A 21,968-nucleotide genomic window follows, 5' to 3' on the forward strand; every position below is an offset into this window, starting at 1 on the left:
CACGTCAGCATCATTCAGCGACGTTGACTTTGTCGCTGTCAGGTGGAAACCTCGTACAGTATGTCGTTATTGTCAGAAACCTCTTTTATCTCTGTGTTTAAACGTTTTTAGTTTTCTTCTACTTGATCAAACTACAGCAGCATACAAAAGTAATCAAAAGTCATTGTAGTAGATCCACTACCTTGAAACAGTTTTGCACATTTGTTTTAGACGATTAACTTGAGTAATGTACCAGTAAGACTCACTAATCGGGAGATAAGCGACCGCCAGGTCGCATACACAAACTTTAGAAGGCAATGGTAGCCAATCAGGAAGAAATATGGGAAATGGGACAGATCCATGTTGATGACATGACTTTAGAGACACTGTGTACCGCTTTGCGTGATTTTAGGGCAAAATATTTAGGAGCAGTGTCCAAAAATGTATTTTTCAAAAATCGGCTGGATGGTGGCGCTAGATGGGACAGATGCATTTTGATGACATGACTGTAGAGATAGTTACAGCTGATGGAAGTTGGAGTCCCATTAAATTAACTAGGATAAAACACACAGCATGTGAGGGGTCAAACAAGGGTTTTTTAATGATTCTGAATCCATTGCAAGCATTTGTTTTGCACAAAGTTTAGTGATGAGTCGTCACTTTTCAAAGTTTTGTGGGAGCCGCCTTGACCCCAAGGAATGTTTTCCGTGCAAAACAAATGCTTGCAATGGATTCAGAAGCATTAAAAACCCCTAGTTTGACCCCTCACATGCTACTTAAAGCATATTTATTTTGGTGTGTTTTATCCTGTATAGTTCATTTAATGGGACTCCAACTTCATCAGCTGTAACTGATTCTCCTAGGGAAACTGAATTTCAGTCTTTGAGGGATATGTTACTAGACACCTTTACAAACACATTGGTGAAGATATTTTTTGGTAAGGAATTTATTCCAGGATATGACACTATTTCTGACAATATTCCCTTCTTATGTGTGTGCGTGTGCGTGCACAAGTGTGTTTGTGTGTGTGTTTGTGTGTGTGTAGTGTATGTGTCTTCATGTAATGCACTTTTCTGGCAGTTTGCGCTCCACCAACTTAATCTCTCTGTACATGTAGTGTACGGTATGTTCAATGATTTATGGCCATAATAAGCCAAAAAGGGGATTAAGCTAATTACACTATAACTGTACTGAGCTTGTAATGAGCATATCGGGTGGGAATACCCCCACTCCACACCACACACACACACACACACACACACACACACACACACACACACACACACACACACACACACACACACACACACACACACACACACACACACACACACACACACACAAGCATATACATAATAAATAAACGCAACACCCTGAAGACCCTAATATTGCAAAATCATCTTCATGGTCGTTTTCTTTCTTTTCTTTTTTACATAATATTCTTTTAATCTCTATCGTCCTCCGTACTCTGTGTGTGTGTGTGTGTGTGTGTGTGTGTGTGTGTGTGTGTGTGTGTGTGTGTGTGTGTGTGTGTGTGTGTGTGTGTGTGTGTGTGTGTGTGTGTGTGTGTGTGTGTGTGTGTGTGTGGTGGGAGGGAGGGAGGGAGGGAGGGGGGTTTGCAAGATCTTGCCGAGTCGACAACGCGCCCGAGGAGCCAGATTACAGACGCTGCAGCTAACGCTAGCGCTAACGCTACAAGGGCTGCACCGCAGGCCATTAGCTGCTCCATTATGGAGTAGTCATGCTAAAAGGCTCCGTACCGCTGGTTCCCAAGCGGGGATTTCTGTAATTTCATGAAGAAAAAAAAAATCTAAGAAATTCCATAAATTAGAAAACAAATGTGAATGTGAGCCGACCTACAAGCTCACAATGCGGCGCGAAGCGGCGCATTGTGAGTTTGTAGATCTGCTGGGATGGGGCTTAAATAAAGTAAATGTGTGTTCATTTTCTATCTATCAAGAAGTTAGTTGTGTTTATTTATGTGTTAGCTGAATCATTTTCCAACAGTTTTGCACTTTTTGAAAACTAAAATATCGGTCAAGACACGGATACTCGTGATGGCCATCGGACCCAGAGCTGAGGCATATCGGTCGGGTCTACTCTAGGAATGGGACCATATGAAAACGTCATTATTGTGACAAAAGAAATCGCGATTTACGATATTATCGCGATAATCCAAATCCATTATACTGGGGTGGAACATTTGCCAAAAAATAGCCGATCGAGCTTGTAGATCAGCTATTTTTTTTGGCAAAGACTTTGATAGAGTGAAAAAAGACTGTATCAAGTACGTATATTATAAGTACCTTTTACCAATTATAGAGGGTTTAAGTGGTACCGGATATGCAGCTCGGCAAATCAAAGGTGAATTGATCCCAGTGCATGACGGAGGACGATATCACGATAAATTAAATCTCCACGATACGATTATCGTCTGTGGTTTTTTATCACGATAAACGATAATATCGCTTATTGTCCCATCCCTAGTCTACTCACTGCCGTGCGGAGAGCTTTCTGCGAGCTTCCCTGAAAAGGCCAGTGGCCGGCAGGTTCAGTGGAAGGCCAGCGGTAGTTAGCAGTTAAAGCGGTGTGTAAAACGCACTCAGACATGGCTGATCCAGTGAGGGGAAGTCATGTTTGCCTGCCAGTCTATCAATCATCAGGCAATTACCAAGGCTGGGCCTGTTGGCACTTGTCACCACTTCACGGGCCGCTGTGCCGGGATTAAGAGTTATGAGGAGATGGAGAAATCTGCCGGAGCAACAAAGTGTGACAGTGTTACCCGGCTGAGAATAATGGCATTCACATCAAAGAGAAACCTCGCGGGGGGAAAAAGGGAAAAATACAGATTATGGAAAGAGGCATGAAGCGCTATATGTTATGTATTCTATTCAACTTCCTGAAGCTTATCTGGTTTTAGTATGTACTAGAGCGTCTAGTCGGCGACCTGGCCAACTCGGGAACGATGTAAATACGGAATGAATGCTCCCCGCCGTTTAATGCAAACCCCATTATACCTGTTGTCATAGGACCCGTTTGGACCATCTGTTTGCCTGTGTCCATTTATGCCCGTATATGGAGATATCTGTATCTGTCTGTCTGTGTCCCTTTTATGCCCGTGTATGGAGATCTCTGTCTGTCTGTGTCGCTTTATGCACGTGTATGGAGATCTCTGTATCTGTCTGTGCCTCTGACTGACACAGTGCCGGTTCCGGAAAACCCTGATGTCAGACATCAGCTCCGTATACAGAGATTCCGAAACTTTCGCGCCGGTTCCGGAAAACCGCGTATCGGGTCGGGTCGAGGCCGGGCACTGCACTCCTCGCTGCGGCGGGGAACGTGCGTGCCGAAGTCTGTGTTGACTCATGTGGCGTACGTGATGTCAGAGCCTTTTGTGCCGGTTCCGGAACACCCTGACGTCAGACATCAGCTCCGCATACTTGACCTAAAGTGCAAAGTGAAAGTGTGGAAGAATCGTCTATTTGCACAGGAGTGATGTCAGAATGAGTCCGCGTTTGTGCCGGTTCCTGAACAGCCTGATGTCAGACATCAGCTCCGCATACGGAGATTCCGAACCTTTCGCGCCGTTTCGGGAAAATCGTTCATCGGGGCGGGTCGAGGCCGGGCACTGCACTCCGCGCCGCGGCGGGGAACGCGCGTGCCAAATCTGAAGCCGGTGGGATGAACGGTTCTCGAGATACGCGGATTACATACACACAGACAGACAGACAGACTCACAGAGACTTCTCGCATTTATAGATAGATGTAACACAAACACAAAAAAAGGAAACTGTGTTTTTTAGTGCCGTGGTTCTGTTGGGTCCAGGGACCCCCAGAGGTCCAGGGGGTCCCCAGCAAAAAGGAGGAACAGAAACAGCCCTCTCTTTCACATTTAACCAAACTACTGCCAAACTGACAGCTATTCCAGCGTCTTTCTTACCTTTTAAAAGTCACAGCATATTTATCTCAAATAAGATCCAGTCTGATCTCGAGCTGCGCTTCACTGTCGCCCAAAAAAACATTCGGCGATAACTCAGGACACTGGCAGTCAATGAGTAGACAATATCTATTCGCGAGAGTAAACCAGGCATATCACTGTTTGTTTGTGTGTGTGTGTGTGTGTGTGCGTGTGCGTGTGCGCGTGTGTGTGCGCGGCCTCCTCACCCGTGTGCGTCCTCTGGTGTGCCTTGAGGTGTGAGCTCTTGGTGTAAACCTTCCTGCAGCCGTTGAACTGGCAGCGGTGGACTCTCTTCTTGTTCTCCGGTACGTCCCCCGCCAGGCTGCCGCCCCCTCCCTGCTCGCTGTCGCTGCCCCCTCCTCCTCCTCCTCCTCGGCCCCCCGCGCCCGGCGGCGACCCGGGCAGCGCCGCCGCGCCCCGCGCCGCCACCAGCTTGGCGGCGGCGTGGTGGTGCGCCATGCCCACCTTCTTGGCCACCAGCTTGAGCGTCAGCGTGCCATCCGCCGTGGCGGTGAGCGTCTGCGTGGGCTTCACCACCAGGTGGCGCCCCAGCTCCGGGGACGAGGGTGGCGTCAGGGAGGTGACGGCGGCGCTGAGCTGCGCGGCGCTCACCCCCACCAGGCCCTGCAGGGGATGGTAATGATTAGTCTGAAATCCATTACCACCAGTAAGACTCCCTAAATCGGGAGATAAGCGACCACCAGGTCGCATACACAAACTTTAGAAGGCAAATGGTAGCCAATCAGGAGGGAATATGGGAAATGGGACAGATCCATGTTGATGACATGACTTTAGAGATACTGTGTACCGCTTTGCGTGATTTTAGGGGAAAATCTGTAGGAGCAGTGTCCAAAAATTGGCCAGATGGTGGCCCTAGATGGGACAGATGCATTTTGATGACATGACTTTAGAGATACTGTGTACCGCTTTGTGTGATTTTAGGGCAAAATCTGTAGGAGCAGTGTCTTGCAAGAATCGGCCTCATGGTGGCGCTAGAAGAGGGCCATTTGAGAAATGAGGGGTGGAGGTTTTGGTTTGGCAGCCATACGGTTTTGGAGAGAAATGAGACAGACTGTGTGTGTGTGTGTGTGTGTGTGTGTGTGTGTGTGTGTGTGTGTGTGTGTGTGTGTGTGTGTGTGTGTGTGTGTGTGTGTGTGTGTCCAGCTGAAGCTTGTTGAGGCTCATGAATGTTATTGCGACCGTAGGTTGCCGTTAACTATGAAAACCGTCACATCTTGTCAGTAACGTAGGTGAACAATCTGGCTAGCCATCGTCAAAGAAAAGGTCCTTTTCTTTTTAACTGGAGCTCAGTTATTCTGTTCTTGAAAGACTACTACCGGTATGTCAGTGGTTCTCAAACCTTTTCATGTGAAGGATCCCCAAAATTATATGTATTTGGCCACGGACCCCCAGAAGCAAAAATTGAGTTACAAATGTTTGCTTTAAAAATACATATATTCAAAGATTTTCACACATTTTCACGACTTTTCAAAAATAGCAGCTCTACAAGCTCGCAGCGCGCTGTGAGCTTGCATATCTGCTATTTTTCAATAGCTAAAGCATTAAATAATTCTAGGCCTAAATGGCTTAAACGGTAAGCGGCGCTAGCGATCCATGAATCGATCAATGAATGGATCGATAGGGTTATAATCGACCACTTGCACCTCCCTACCTGGTGGTGGTGGTGGTGGTGGTGGTCCTTGGCGGCAGCGGCGGCGGCGAGGACGATGCCCCCCGTCTCGGGGTCCAGCAGCGGGCTCTTGCCGCTGAGGTAGGGCGCGGCCTGCTGGAGGATGCGCGCCGCCTGGGCCTTGGGGAGGGACACCAGCAGCTGGTGGGGCGGCGGGCTGGGCTGGTCGGGCAGGCCGGGCAGCAGCGGGTCGCTCAGGTCCTCGTCGCTGTCGCTGGCGGCGCCGCTGCCCGCCATGAAGGCGGGCGTCAGCAGGCAGTCCAGCTCCTCGTCGAACAGCTCCGAGAGACGCTTGGGCTCCGTCTGCAGGTAGCGCTCCAGCTCCAGACACGTCTGGAAGAGAGAGAGAAGGGAGACACGGATGCGTTTGGTCAGTGTTGCATCGCCACTAGTCTCGCGTAGCCAGACAACTATTCCACAATCGCCGAATGCTATATAGAGTCTGGAACGGCAGCTCCCGAACGGCGAGTATCGGAAAAAGCCACTGCTGCACTGAACTGTAGTCCCATTGGAAATATAACAGAAACACAATAGCTCAGACAAAGTCATTCGAGCGGCATATTCTTGTTATGGGTGTATCGTTTAAGAAAACATTTGAAAACATCATGGAAGTACCAGAGAAAGACGAAATAACGCCCCCAAAAATATTGAAAGGAGACATAACACTTCCAGTAGGACTTGTTATTGCTACTGCACCAAGGGAGCGGTTGCGTCACATCCGCTTTATCTCGCATTTGCATTTGCAAATCGCGTTAGGCAACAGTCTGGCCACGCGAGACTACATTGCCACAGACAGCAGGCTTTTCCTCATATGGATATCGTTGATGTCCGGTGGAAACCTTGTATGTCCAAAACCGTTCGTTTTGTGTTTCCAATTTTTTTAATGATTTAAACTAGTGAAAACAGCCGATCGACAAGCACACACCGCTGTTTTCGCTACTTTTGTGCGACGGCCTTGTATGATGAAGCAGGGCTTTACTTTGCGAAAAAACATACAAATGTAAATTAAAATAAGTAAAATGTAATAGTATAATGTAATATAAAATAGTAAAATGTAAATAAATGGAAAATCGGCTGCATGGAATGATATAGGAGTAACTGGGTAGTGGACAAAGGTCAAACTCGTTTTCAGGCGATAACTTAGTCAAACAATTGTCAGAGAGAGAGAGAGAACTGGAGTGGAGGAGGAAGAGATGATAACCCAGAGGAGGAGGGAGGAAAGGGTGATGACACAATAACCCTGAGAAGGATAGAGGGAGGGAGAGAAGGAGAGAAAGAACCTGCACCCATACAATAGTCTGGCGTAGCCAGACAACTATGCCACAATCTCCCAATGCTATATAGAGTCTGGAACTACACCTCCTGAACGGCGAGTAATGGAAGCTGGCATTACCGTTCAAGAACATATATTTTAAAATGTCATTTATGCTAAGCAGCAAGCTAAACATGCTTAGATGATTTTTATTTATATAATTGCGACCGTCAGGGAGCAGTTTACTATGAAAACCTCCACCGGCCGTACGTCCGTCCGTCACACGTCACACGTCACACCTTTGCCCTGCTCATATCTCCGCATCAGTATGACATCACACCACATGTGTACACAAACCTTTGTGTACGTTGCTGTGGCAACAGTCTGTTGTTGCTGGTCTGTTAGTGTACGTTAGCAGGAGAGAAGGAGAAGCTCACACACCGTTCAATAGGCTCCCAGGTAAGTTTATTTAGTTAGCAACGTTTCGACCACATGTGGTCTTCATCAGGCCTGATGATCAGGTCTTCATCAGGCCTGATTCGACCACATGTGGTCTTCATCAGGCCTGATGAAGACCACATGTGGTCGAAACGTTGCTAACTAAATAAACTTACCTGGGAGCCTATTGAACGGTGTGCGAGCTTCTCCTTCTCTCCTGTACGTATTATTTTTGTTGCTCAGCACCCGGAGAATTTTTTACAAGATGTGCGTACTACTTGCCTTTTTCTGACTTCAGTGTACGTTAGCAACCACCTTAGCAACCATGGTTTTACCCTAGCAACCAACTGTTTACCCTAGCAACCAACTGTTTACCATAGCAACCATGTTTTTTTTACCCTAGCAACCAACTGTTTACCATAGCAACCAGATACGCAGAGCAGGGATCTCCATATATGGGCATAAACAGGTGACATCACACTGATGTCAGATACTCAGAGCAGGGATTTCTCCATAATATATGGGCATAAAAGGGATTCTGTTAGGGATCTCCATATATGGGCATAAAAGGGATTCTGTTAGGGATCTCCATATATGGGCATACAAGGGATTCTGTTAGGGATCTCCATATATGGGCATAAAAGGGATTCTGTTAGGGATCTCCATATATGGGCATAAAAGGGATTCTGTTAGGGATCTCCATATATGGGCATAAAAGGGATTCTGTTAGGGATCTCCATATATGGGCATAAAAGGGATTCTGTTAGTGATCTCCATATATGGGCATAAAAGGGATGCTGTTAGGGATCTCCATATATGGGCATAAAAGGGATTCTGTTAGGGACCTCCATATATGGGCATGAAAGGGATTCTGTTAGGGATCTCCATATATGGGCATAAAAGGGATTGTATCCCAGATGATGCCCTGTTAGGAGATCCACACTAACAGAATCCATATATGGTCCTACCGACAGCTGCTATAAGCCAACCCTGGCGATAAGGTCTGAGTCGAAGAAATGCTTCTTTCCTGGCAAGAATTGCCCCTTTATACTGTAGGGCTCGTTTGTGTATTGTATGACATCACGCCACATCATCGGCTGAGGACTGTGTGATGTCATCATATCTCCATATATGGAGACATAAGTTGCTCATGCCCAAATATGGGCTGGTGAGGTCAGACTTAGTGTGATGCGTAGGTTATCTCCATATATGGAGATTCAACTTCAATGAGTAACCATGGCAAACTGTCAACTGCCCGTATGTCTTGATAATTGGTAAAACAAACTTTTGGCCTATTTGTGGAGATAAGCGACCAACGGTCGCTTATCTCCCGATTAGGGAGTCTTACTGGTGATAAATGTGTGTGATGTGAGACGGAAACGGAAGTGAGGAGGAGGCTTCACTTCCGCTTTAACCGGTTACTCATCGTTCTTCTTCCGTTATTCCAGACTGTATGACATTTGCAAATCGCGGAGTCAACAGTCTGACCACGCGAGACTACCCACACAATAACCAAGAGAGGGAGAGAGCCTAGTTCAACCAATGCAATAAGCAGTGGTGCAGTGGTGATTCAATGTTTGGGGGGTCGCGAACGTCGCTCGACACCTACTATGCAGGTCGATTGATATGCAAATAGGCTAGTTTCTTTGTTAAACGGTTGTCGAGGTGTGAACTTCGGTGGGTGCGAGACCCCGGCTCAAAAAAGATATGGGTCGTCGGGGGCGCGCGACCCAAGACCACTGCAACACTGGCAATAAGCCAGAGAGGGAGAGAGAGCCTACACAAAGTATTTAACACAAGCAATAAGCAAGCCAATACTGGTGTAACAAAACCTGAACACACCGCGATCAACAAGCTGTCGGGGGCCGGGCAATAACCCAACACCAGCCTGTGTTATGCTTGTCATTATTATAATTATTATAACAATTGACTCTTGATTACAGACACGCATTCATTGATCCACCTTGGTTTTGCCTTGCAAACACAGCCCAATACTTTACGTTTCAATAACCTCGCACGCACCTAGGGCTGTCACGATTATGTCATTGGCATTTTACATGACAAGTAATTGTCACTCAAATAATTGCAATTAACGATTTAATTGTGCTTTTGTCGTTGACAATTACATTTCTGTTTGGCTTTTAAGCTTTGAAGTTGCTCATGGCAATCATGACAAATAACCTAAATCAAGACATTACTTAACAAGACATTACTGACATATTTGGCAACTTTATACTTATATAACATTCATAGTGGAAATAGCCGATCTACAAGCTCACAACGATCTACAAGCTTATGACGATTATGCAAAATAACTGCGATTACCTCAAATAATTGCGACGAGACGATTATGTAACAATTGGGACAGCCCTACACACACACCCCGTTCAATTGGTCCCCGTGCTTTCCGCTGACTTTGAACGTGCAAAGTTCACCGCGTGCATCTTTTTTCCACTGTTTACCAATCTATCAGGGCCGGGGGGCTCCAGGGGGCCGCTCTAGGTGTTGACCATGTGTCAGCGAGCACGCGGCGCCGCGGCCCTGGGAGAGGAGGGATTTACCCCGTGATTGATGGCCGCTGCCGGCCCGGAGCTCTCCAGAGTGCTGAACTGTGGAAGCCTCACTGTTTCCCTCAGCTCACTGAAATCAACCAGCCGTGGAATTTATCCCGTTTAGGCCCTGGAATTATGGAACGCTTTAACTGTTGAAAAATAGCAGATTTACAAGATTTACGCTGCGATTTACGCAGCGAGCTTGTAGATCTGTTTTTTGTTAACGTTTGACAACGTTAGCAGAAGCTTGTAGATCTGCTATTTTTTAAGTCGTGAAAATGTGTGCAAATCTTTGAATATATGTATTTTTTAAGCAAACATTTGTAACTCAAATTCTGCTTCTGGGGGTCCCTGGAACTAAATATTTTGAGATGGGGGGTCCGTGAGATTTACGCTGCGATTTACGCAGCGAGCTTGTAGATCTGATATATATATATTTTTTTTTATCATGAAGATTTGTGCAAATCTTTGAAAATATATATATTATTAAAGGGAACAATTTTGTAACTCAAATATTTGCTTCTGGGGTGGTCCCTGATACAATATTTTGAGATGGGGTCCGTGGTCTAATACATATCATTTTGGGGGTCCTTCCCATGAAAAATTTTAAGCACCGCCGACATAGAAACATGATCTAAAAAAAAGTCTAATCTAAAAAAACCTTCAGAAGACACTTCGGGTCAAAATAATCAAAGAATTGCAGGGACATTTTCACGATTTTTCCAAAGAAATAGCAGATCTACAAGCTCGCAGCGCGGCACTCAGTGCCGCGCTGTGAGCTTGTATATCTGCTATTTTTTTTAATAGCTAAAGCATAAAAATGATAACGCAATAATGCGTTACCCGGTCTAACTGGGTTATATTACCAGATGGGAGGGGTGGGGAGGGGACGGAAGATGGAGTGAGAGGGCAGCGAGAGGCAGAGGGAAGGAAAGGGAAATAAATGTAAAGGTTAGGACGGAGGTTTTTCTTTGCACTTGAAGCCCATGCTATGCCTGCTATCCGTTTATGCTGACCGCTACTGTTGTGTGCCTTCATGTATGTCGATTCTGGGGCGGTCACAATTGTTACATAATCGTCTAATCGCAATTATTTGAGCTAATCGCAATTATTTTTGCATAATCGGCATAATCGTTTCCATGTTGAGAAATGTTAATATAGTTACAGACACTTTCAAAAGATAGTAGAAACAGCAGATCTACAAGCTCACAACGCCGCCGCGTTGTGAGCTTGTAGATCGGCTATTTCCACTATCAATGTTATTTTTTAAGTATAAAGTTGTAAAATGTGTCAGTAATTTCTTTGAGTTATTTAAGTTATGAGTCATGATTGCCATGTGCAACCTCAAAGCCTTAAAGCCAAACAGAAATGTAATTGTCAACGTCAAATAAATACACAATTAAATCGTTAATCGCAATTATATGAGTGTGAATTATATGAGTGTGAATTGTCATAATCGTGACAGCCCTTGTTGATTTGTATTCATGTAGTTTAGTTTCGACGCCGATCACATTGAGGTTTTTTAATGTCTGTCTTCTGTGGATGTTGCGTTTAGCGCAAAATGAGTACACTGTAGAATACTGTGTAGTGATAATGGCTGGCATATTATATAACAAAGTGTTGATTTAACACTGAGAGTTGCACAAAATGGAATCAAATCTCCCCTTCAGTTCCATTTGCTCACAGCTCACAGTTACAAACTGTGAGATAGATAAACGGAGAGCATTTTATTGTGTAGAGAGATTAGAGACTTAAACAGGAACAATTTAAGAAAGGTTTTAGAAACTTTCTGTCTTAGATTTGAGATCTTACTACAAAGTAAATCAAAATATTTGAGTTGTCACAAAGACAACACTTTTAGATTCCTAATGCTTCGCGATGCCAGATAATCAGAGATCTTAGCCTAATAATCGCAGATTGGTTCTATTTTTTTATGTGGTATAATCCAGTCAGTGTTTACCAAAGTGGGGTCTGGGGACCCCCAGGGGTTCATCTTCAGGGGGTTCCTGGGTGTCCCCAACCAAATGCTCACTCTGAGAGTGGACTGAAAAATGTCATATCACGATTATTGTGACAAGAGAAATCACGATTTACGATATTATCGCGATAATCAATTATTCATTATCCTGGGGGTGGAACATTTGCCAAAAAATAGCAGATCTACAAGCTCTTGTAGATCGGCTATTTTTTGGCAAAGACATTTGATAGAGAGTGAAAAAAAATACTGTATCAAGTATTATAGTATTATAAGTACCTTTTACCAATTATAGAGGGTTTAAGTGGTACCGGGGTATGCAGCTTGGGCAAATAAAAGGTGAATTGATCCCAGTGCATGACGGAGGACGATATCACGATAAATTAAATCTCCACAATTATCGTGAGTGTTTTTTATCGCGATAAATGATAATATCGCGTATCGTCCCCTCACTAACTCTGAGAGTGCCAAATGGGCCGATAACCATTTGAACACTCTCAACCGTGGGGGTTTGGGTTCAGAGTTTCCGGAAGCCACTGATGTAATCTGCAGGTCGCTCTCAACTGAACTCTGACGCTGCAAGGGGGGAAGAAATAAAGAGTGCTACACTCGACAAACAACATAACGGACCGAAAACAGATCTGCATTTTTATGTTTCCTTCTGCGCATGCAGGAGTCATTAGAATGAAAAATGTCCTGCCAAGAGAAAAGGCTGGGAGAATGGGGGCAACGGCAGAAGTTGGAATTACAGACAGAGAGAGAGAGAGAGAGATACTGGGACAACGCATGAGCGTCCATTCAGCAGTTTGTACAGCACGGCAGGTGCGTCACAAGGGGGGGAAAAGTGGGACTGAGTTACTAGGGCCCAAGGTGGAGGGGCCTTCATTATTTCATACTTTAGATATTGAAAAATAGCAGATATACAAGCTCACAGCACCGAGTGCCGCGCTGCGAGCTTGTAGATCTGCTATTTTTGAAGTCGTGAAAATGCGTGCAAATCTTTGAATATATGTATTTTTTGAGACATTTGTAACTCAAATTCTGCTTCTGGGGGGGGGGGGGGGTCCCTGGAACTAAATATTTTGAGATGGGGGTCCGTGAGCAAATACATATCATTTTGGGGGTCCTTCACATGAAAAAGTTTCAAAAATATATATAAAAATTCCAGCGTTGCTCCTGCAGCGGCGTCACAATTATTACATGATCCGCCTGATCGCAGTTATTTGAGATGATTGCAATTATTTTGCATAATCGTCATAATAATCCTTCCCACGTTGAAACACGAGCGTATATATTTTCAAACATTAAAAAGAACAGCAGATCTACAAGTTCCGCAACGTGTCGCAATCAGAAATGCAAGCGTGATACGATGCAGGAGAGGAACGTGTTTCTAGTCGTCGCGCACGGACCAGTTTTTATAGTTCCGTTGGCCGTGTCCAGTACTTTACTTTACTTACTTTATTTGTTTATTTAGTCGGGTCAATGCATATTAATGAACACTACATGAATGCAATGTAAATACACCGGAATTAGCAAGAATGCTAAATTTCATCCGTAGTCTCCACATGAAAACAAAACAACACATACCAACAACAGTAACCTTCTTACATCATGGGAGAAGGCATTTAAAACACATACATACAAGTACTATACTATTCCACCAAAAACAACACCTTCTGGCACCAGAACCCTATATTAGAAAAAGGATCATTAAAAATATACATACGATTGTCAAGTAACCATTTTTTTAGGTTATACTTGAAGGATGGAAATGATAAACAATCTCTTATTGTTAGAGGTAGGTCATAACAGATTGAACAGCCTTGGACTGAAAGGGTGTTTTTTTCCAAAAGTGGTTGCCCGGTATGGCACTTCGCAGTCTCCTCTAGCGAGTGTTGCCCTAGTGTTGAGTCCTAGCACGATGAAAGAACATGTACAGATTGTGTGCCTATAGGCGATATAAGGCACACATCACATAGTGCAAGCCAGCAGATGTACAGTAGACAGTACAGTAAGCCCAGAGCAGCTCCCAGCGGTCCAGAGCGGTGCAGCACAATGCTGCAGCGTGCAGGCCAACGCTGCAGCGTGCAGGGCCAACGCTGCAGCGTGCAGGGCCAACGCTGCAGCGTGCAGGGCCAACGCTGCAGCGTGCAGGGCTGACGCTGCAGCGTGCAGGGCCGACGACGCTGCAATCTGGTGTCTACTGTCTACATATTGACAATAAAGAGACAGAGCAGAAAGTGGTCCAGTCAGATGGGGCATTAAGGCCACTGTGGCCTCAGGTCTTGCCATTGGTTTGAGGGGCACAAGGCCAAACTGAGGGGCAACGGCGGCCATGGCCTTCATGGCCTCCATGAAATTCCTGCCATGGTCTGATTCATGTTTCATGTTCATGTTGTAAAATACGTGTTCCTTTAAAGTAAAAAATGACGCAAAGGGATTGTTCCTTTAGAAAGCATTGTTCCTTTGATTGAGGCATTGTTCCTTTACAATTATATGAGCTTGTAGATCATATTATATGAGCTATGTTCACTATTGTTTACTCAAAGAAGAATATGGGGCTTAAGTGGTTAATTTTCTTTTCTACATTTTTTTTATACAAATGGAATCCCGACCTCCATGGCAAAATAGAGCGTGTGTGGTTCACTGATAAGCTAAACCCCTCTCTCTCTCTCTCTCTCTCTCTCTCTCTCTCTCTCTCTCTCTCTCTCTCTCTCTCTCTCTCTCTCTCTATCTCTCTCTCTCATTCTCTCTCTCCTTATTTTAAAGAATGTCCTGTTTTTCAAAATAATTTGCATATGAGCATAAATCAAAGACACACAATTTTGGTGTGTGTGTGTGTGTGTGTGTGTGTGTGTGTGTGTGTGTGTGTGTGTGTGTGTGTGTGTGTGTGTGTGTGTGTGTGTGTGTGTGTGTGTGTGTGTGTACAGCTGTTTCAGAACAACCCCCTCATCCTCATAGGAACAGGAAGATAAGTGTGTGTGCGCGTGGAAACAACACAGAGCTTAACTGTTCTGCTGCTGTTGACGATCCTCACCGTCATTCAAATCGGTGACTACATGACGCCATTGACAGCGCTCACCGTCAATCTTACTGTATTTACAGTAAATGTATTAATACTTACTTAATGTCGCTCCGGTCGCGGCCGCATCGGTAATGTCCGCGATTTGTTTAAAACGCACGTTGGGCGTGCACGCGAAGTGAAGCTTCTCCATGTTAAGTCAATGGAGAGGCCCATAAAGAGACTTCATTTACTCCAAATAAGACTTTTAATCACAAAGCACAGCCCTAAACAAGACTAACAAGGCTCGGCTGGCGGCCGCCATGACACACTGTCACATGACACATGTCATGTGACTAGATGACGTAATCGTTGATGTCATTGACCACTCCGTGTGTGTACACACATTCCAGGCAGGCCTTTCACAATAAGAGCGTGTGCTAATGGGAGGATCTGCGTGGCGTCAAAGAAAAGTTAACCCTTCAGAGTCAGCAGCAGTAATTGTGTTAAGACAGAACTCCCAGCCTTACTCCAGTATTGTTCTTAACCACTTAAACCCCAGGATCCCCACATTAAAGAGTTAAAACGCTAGCAGAAAATAGCAGATCTACAAGCTTACAACACGTCTTGTGCAAAACCGTTCTGAGAGGTTAATTTGGGGGTTAAGTAGAATTTTGAGTTTTTATTTTTTTACTTAAAGGAGGACTTTGCCACTTTTCAACCTATCTTCATATAATAGGTCCTCACTAATGTTCATGATAAAATTGCAAACAAAAATATCTACTCGGTCCAAGTCTCTTAGGAGAGCTGTCTTCCATAGTCTTGTGACATCATCGTTTGACAGATTTTCTTTTTTTAAACAATATTTTTGAAATTTTATTTTTGGTTTTTATTATCGCGAGAACAAAAGCTTTCGCTTTAATATTGCAACTTTTCAGGAATAGAAAGCCTGCATTTTCTATTAGCTTGGATTCCCCATCGATGACGTCACAAGACTATGGATTTCTGAACTTCCCACAGCTCTCCAAAGAGACTTGGACCGAGTAGATATATATATTTTTTTTGCAATTTTATTATGAACAATAGTGAGGACCTATTACATGAAGATATAGGTTGAAAAGTGGTGAAGTAATCCTTTAATTTAAGATTTGCAATTTCTACTCCACTACATCTCGGAGTCAAATATTGTACTTTTTCAATCCAGAAACGTATTAATTACTTGTGCGGATTATTACAGTACGAAACCACTTTGAGCCCTCATTTATACGTAGGCTATTCGAAAACAGCTGATCTATGAGCAAAATAATGTAGTACTTTAAAGCTATACTGTGTAAGTTGCTCAACTAGTGGTCAGTAGCGTCCGCGTCTTTCGGCCGTTTTTCGCCGCGGACCGGGCCTCACACCCCCGCGTCACCCCCGCGTCTGCCTCCACCTCGCCGAGATCTATCTTTAGAGGGGTCCCTGGTTCCTGTGCGTTCAGGCATTCCGGAGAAACGGAGTGTTTCACCCGAGTATAGATAGAGACACACGGGCGCCTACAAATATGGCCGCCCTATTGTGATAGCTAGCGACCCCACTTCAAGATGCGCTGTGATTGGCCGGCAGTGTATAACCCTCGCTGTGATTGGCCGGTAGTGTATGATGACGTACTTTTTGCGCAAAAACCGGACCCCGGTCAGGATCATAGAAAACATATAAAGAGAAGGCTTCAGAAGCTGAAAATAACGGAGTGGGTGTTCTAAAACTTTAGCGATTTAACAGCTAGGACCATTTTAAGATTTGTTTTATAAAAAAAGTTACATGGTTACAACTTTAAACCTTTGTACCATTTTACTCAACTGAAATTCTGAGTGCAGGCCTTTTTACTTAAAGCAACAGAGCGCTTCTTCCAGTCCACCACTGCTCCTGGCTGCCGTTATTTGTTAACAGTGGCGTCCCCCTAGCAGCAGTCAGTGGCGTCACACCAAATTCTGGGCCCTGGGTACAAGGATTCACTGCGGGCTCCCACACGATTATTTTGTTCTTTAACTATTGAAAAATAGCAGATCTACAAGCTCACAGCGCGGCACTGCTATTTTTGGGAAAATCTTGAAAATGTGTCTATTTCAATTTGAATATTTCAAATCCTTCTGAGGTTTTTTTGAAAAACCTATGTTTCCATGTCAGTGGTGCTCAAACCTTTTCATGTGAAGGACCCCCAAAATGAGGACACCCCCCCCCCCCCCATCTCAAAATATTCAGTTCCAGGGACCCCCCACCAGAAGAGAAAATTTTAGTCAAAAAAAAGTCTGCTTAAAAAAATACATAATATTCCAAGAGTTGCACGTGACATTTTCACGACTTTTCAAAAAATAGCAGATCTACAAGCTCGCAGCGCAGCACTCGGTGCCGCGCTGTGAGCTTGTAGATCAGCTATTTTTTCAATAGCTAAAGTATAAAATAGTCAGGGCCCCCCTCCTCCACCTTGGGGGCCCTATAGTAACTCAGTCCCACTTTTCCCCCTCATTGTGCTTGTGACGCCCCTGTCAGCAGTAATTGCTGTGTTGTAATGCGACGGAGCTGGTGGAGCGTGCAGAAAGAGGCCAGAGATGATTGTGTCTCTCCAGGATTCACATCACTCATTGCTAATGCACTTGAAAGCCGATACTCCTCCAGACAAAACCACGGCAGGCAAATTAGGTTATCTGGAATGTATCTTTTTTTATTTTTTTATTTAAGCTATTTGTTTTTTGTTCTCACAAAGGACAAAGTTGCAACCAGTGGTGTAAAGTAACTGAGTACGTTTACTTAAGTACTGTACTTAAAGGAGCTATAGTCAACTTTTTCTTGAAAAACGGATGCTAAAATAAAAATAATGTTTCGAAAATATTTTATAAAAAAATAAGCTTCATTTAAGTGAAATGTAGCCTAGATATTTTGAGATGCATTTGTGGCTTTTTTCATAAAAAAAATAATAATAATAATCATAAACCCTGCCTTCCGAAACGACTGCCCCTCAGTCACGCTGAGTCACATATGTGTTTCTATTCAAAGATGACCATAAAAAGCGTAAAAATGATGATAAAATAATCATTTTGGCCATTGTCAGACTGACACTTTGTTTACATTCTAGTCTATAGACTAGGATGTAAACAAAGTGTCGGCCCTACAATGAAAAAGTTGACTATAGCTCCTTTAAGTACACTTTTGACCATTTGTACTTTTCCAATTTCCAATACTTTTACTTCTACTCCACTACATACTACATTTATTTGAAAACTTTAGTTTACTAGTTACTTTTCAGATATATACATTGTGATGTTATAAAACATACATACATCACTTTAGCCCTATTTTATACCTAGGCTGTTTGAAAATAGACGATCTACAAGCTCACAACCAATGCGACGCGTTGTGGGCTTGTAGATCGGCTTTTACTTTTGATACGTTAAGTACATTTTGATGCCAATACTTTCATTATTTTACTCAAGTACATTTTGAATTCTGGACTTTTACATGTAACAGATTACATCTAACGCGTGCGTTGACGAATTACTTTGTCACTCGCTTGTGAAAATAGCAGATCTACAATTATCTACAGATCTCCATCCATCCATCCATCCATCCATCCATCCATCCATCCATCCATCCATCCATCCTTCCCTTCCTAGATCAATAGGAATCCAATGGGACAAGCACTGACAGATACAGAGATATTTGCAAGTGTGACTCACCCCATGGGCAACCACACTTGCAATTTACAGTTGCATCTTTCCATGTTTTTGATTACTTTTGATGCAGTAATGCATTTTTTTTTCCCTAAAGAAATTGGGACCAAGCCACAGGTTGGGAACCCCGGCAGTAATGCAGGGAAAGGGAGATGACCCGTCGGGCGCCCCCACATGGGGCGGAGGTGCGGTCAAACCGGTGTCCGCGACGGGACGTCTAACCTGTGACATTCTACGTGCGTGACCTTTCCCTTCTTTTATTTTTTGCTAGGATATCAGGTAACAATGACACGCAGGGCGTTAAGGACTGGATGTGTGAGGGCGCGCACACGTGTGTGTGTGTGTGTATGACAGACAGCATGTGTGTGTGTGGGGGGGGCTCAACCACATGCACCACACCATATGGAGAAAGGTCACATCAAACAACACACGCACGCACGCGCACGCACACACACACACACACACAATTAGAGTGTTCCGCTCAAAGGACAAAAAAACTATATTACCACAGCTAAATGTGGCAAGCAATCCATCATGTTGGTCATCAGAAAGAAGGGGACAAAAGTGGGGGGAAAAAGAAAGAAAGAAAGAAAGAAAGAAGAGATGGAGGCAGCCATCCATGGAAGACACTGCAATTTCATATTCGAATCAAACTGTAAGTGGGAGACATCCGGTGTGTGTGTGTGTGTGTGCGTGTGTGTGTGTGTGTGTGTGCGTGTGCGTGTGCGTGTTCGGGGGGCAGGTCCAGATATATGGTTACACATCTCTGTGGAACGGAGGGAGAGGAGAACACAGCAACTCCATTTTCACCTCCCATGTCTGTCTGTCTGTCTGTCTGTCTGTCCCATGTACCCACTCGTGGCTTTAGTGTTAGGCCTACTGTAGCTCTGGTCCATAGCGTTAGAAGGAGTTCTCCTTAAAGGTTCTACACCATGCATTTTTTTTTTTTTATTTAGTTTTTATCCCACGATTTTGCAACCCATTTTCACCCAGTGCCAATTGCCTATGTAATCCTGGGCTCTGCTCTCCCTCTGCCGCGCCTGGGGAGACAACGGACTGACCTCAAGTTGTTTCTTTTCACCTGATAGGGGGGATTTCCCTGGGATGGACGTAGCACGTGGAAGGAACACGTTATTCCAACCAGTTCCTTTCCCCTCCATCAGGCGCCCCGGCTGGCCAGGGGGAGGCATTATTGAGACCAGGATTACTGCGTGTTTTTGTGAGGGTATCAACCCTAGGAGACACGGGGAGAACATGCAAACTCCACACAGAAAGGCCCTATTGCCGACCCCACCTAGGGTGTAGGCGCTGGTGACGCGGTGGGAGAAACCACCCCCAGCACCCACAGCGTCCCCCGGCGGGAATCGAACCCAGGACCTTCTAGCTGTGAGGCGAAGCGCTAACCACTGCGCCACCGTGCACTCTGAGCCCCCCACGTCTAAAATACACATTTTAGCCAGAAAAGAGAAATCTAGCTAAAACTTCCAGTGAAATATTTTCTTTTCTGGCCAAAAAGTGTATTTTAGACGTGAGGTTGGGCGCTCCGCCACGCTTGTAGATCATCTAGTTTCAAATATCCAATGCATATATAGGTTTAAAGTGATCATGTGGCTTTTTTTGGGTTTGTTTTCATAGACATAGTCTAGTTGCTTGCTGCTCTATCTGGCGATACTGACTGTGTGTGTGTGTGTGTGTGTGTGTGTGTGTGTGTGTGTGTGTGTGTGTGTGTGTGTGTGTGTGTGTGTGTGTGTGTGTGTGTGTGTGTGTGTGTGTGTGTGTGTGTGTGTGTGTGTGTGTGTGTGTGTGTTCTAAGGCTGCTGGGGTCCATCAATAATGGATGGTCCTGAGCGGACGGCGCTAAGAGCTTTTGACAGACAAAGGAGCAGGCAAACAGTTATTTAGTGGATTCAGCATCACTGTTGCCTTGTCTGCTTATTATAAGTGACTTTGAGCTTATTTCTCTGTAAATGTTTCTTGTAAATATTGGTAGTTGCAGGGGTGTTTTGGGCTTGTTAGTGACTGTAGTTGATTAATTGGGCTTGCTTAAAAATATATAACTAATTCATGCCAGAAAATAAAATAAATATATATATTTTTCCCTCAAGATCTTTTGGAAAATAGCAGATTTACAAGCTCACAACGCGTCGCTGTAAGTTGCTTATTTCTCTCGCAGAATCTGGCAATACTGTTCAGCATGGGGACACACCAGGGGGCCAGTTGTCCGGATTTAAAATGAAGCAAACACAGCACTAAAAGTTCCTATGATTGGCCGCTAGTTGCGCTGTTCTGGCACCAGAAGCAACATGTTCTCCATAGGATTCCATCCATTTCCCCCGAACTTTTACATTTGATTTTCTTACCTTAAGTTGGACAAAATGTGGCCATATTTTTTCAAATATGGAGATGACTGATGTCTGACATCATAGATGTTTGATGTCATAGACTATGAGACTGACACAATATGTCCATATATGGGCATTCCCAGATATGGGCTTAATATTGATGACATCAGGGATCTCCATATATGGGCATAAAAGGGACAAGGACGGAATTAATTTGCGAGTGTGACTCACGCTTGTTTAAGTTGGACAAAATGTGGCCATATTTTCCCAAATATGGATATGACTGACCACATGATATGACTGACCACATGAGACTTACAGGCCAGAACAGGTCAGCGGTGTGACAGACAGACGGACATGAGCTGCAAGTTTTCATACTAAATAGCGACCTACGGTCGCAATTAAACCAACATGTGTATATAGAATTGCACCACGTGTGCCTGTGTGTGTGCGTGCGTGCGTGCGTGTGTGTGTGTTTGTGTGTGTGCATGTGTGTGTGTAGTACTGAAGTGTTTATTTTCCTCATCTCATTATGCCACTTATGTGGCTTCAAATCCCCCCCGCCCCGCCTCCCCATCTTTTTCATACAAATAGCTTCTAATTAAAGCACTTTGGCTTTCATGTTGTCTGGAGCTGTACCTCTTGATGGCTAAAACTGATCTCTCTCTCTCTCTCTCTCTCTCTCTCTCTCTCACCACACACACACACACACACACACACGCACACACACACACACACACACACACACACACACACACACACACACAGAGACACAGCAGGCTCTGATGGCTAATTAGCCACTCAAAATAACCAGCAAGAAGAGACTCTATTCAACTAATTTGCCAATGTGTGCGTACGTGTGTGTGTGTGTGTGTGTGTGTGTGTGTGTGTGTGTGTGTGTGTGTGTGTGTGTTGATCATCATGCAGAGAACAGCCTAATGACCTCTAACTGATGTAAATACACTGCGTGCGCTTTGTGAGCGTGCCGCCGTGCGCTGTATCAAATGACGGCTGCGTCAGTGTGTGTGTGTGTGTGTGCCATGGTTTATGAATAACCTGCAACCTAGCGCACAT

General features: G+C 44.5%; 1 protein-coding gene across 10 annotated transcripts in view; it reads right to left on the reverse strand.

The window, feature by feature from the left end:
- LOC308307709 (Krueppel-like factor 7) overlaps positions 1-21,968 on the reverse strand; it is a gene marked incomplete at its 5' end in the record, with an annotated part of 122,874 nt that overhangs the window by 18,527 nt on the left and 82,379 nt on the right. The window contains 2 exons of one of the 10 annotated variants that reach the window (XM_080752976.1): positions 4,144-4,585; positions 5,763-5,960. In XM_080752976.1, coding sequence (XP_080609102.1) covers positions 4,144-4,585; positions 5,763-5,960 — 640 coding nt within the window. Of the gene's footprint in view, positions 1-4,143; positions 4,615-5,609; positions 5,961-21,968 lie in introns of all 10 variants that reach the window. The other 9 variants (XM_080752983.1, XM_080752984.1, XM_080752982.1 and 6 more) reach the window with 9 other exon arrangements.

Source organism: Nannobrachium achirus, assembly GCF_963921795.1.
Source record: "Nannobrachium achirus genome assembly, chromosome: 22".
Classification (NCBI taxonomy): domain Eukaryota; kingdom Metazoa; phylum Chordata; class Actinopteri; order Myctophiformes; family Myctophidae; genus Nannobrachium; species Nannobrachium achirus.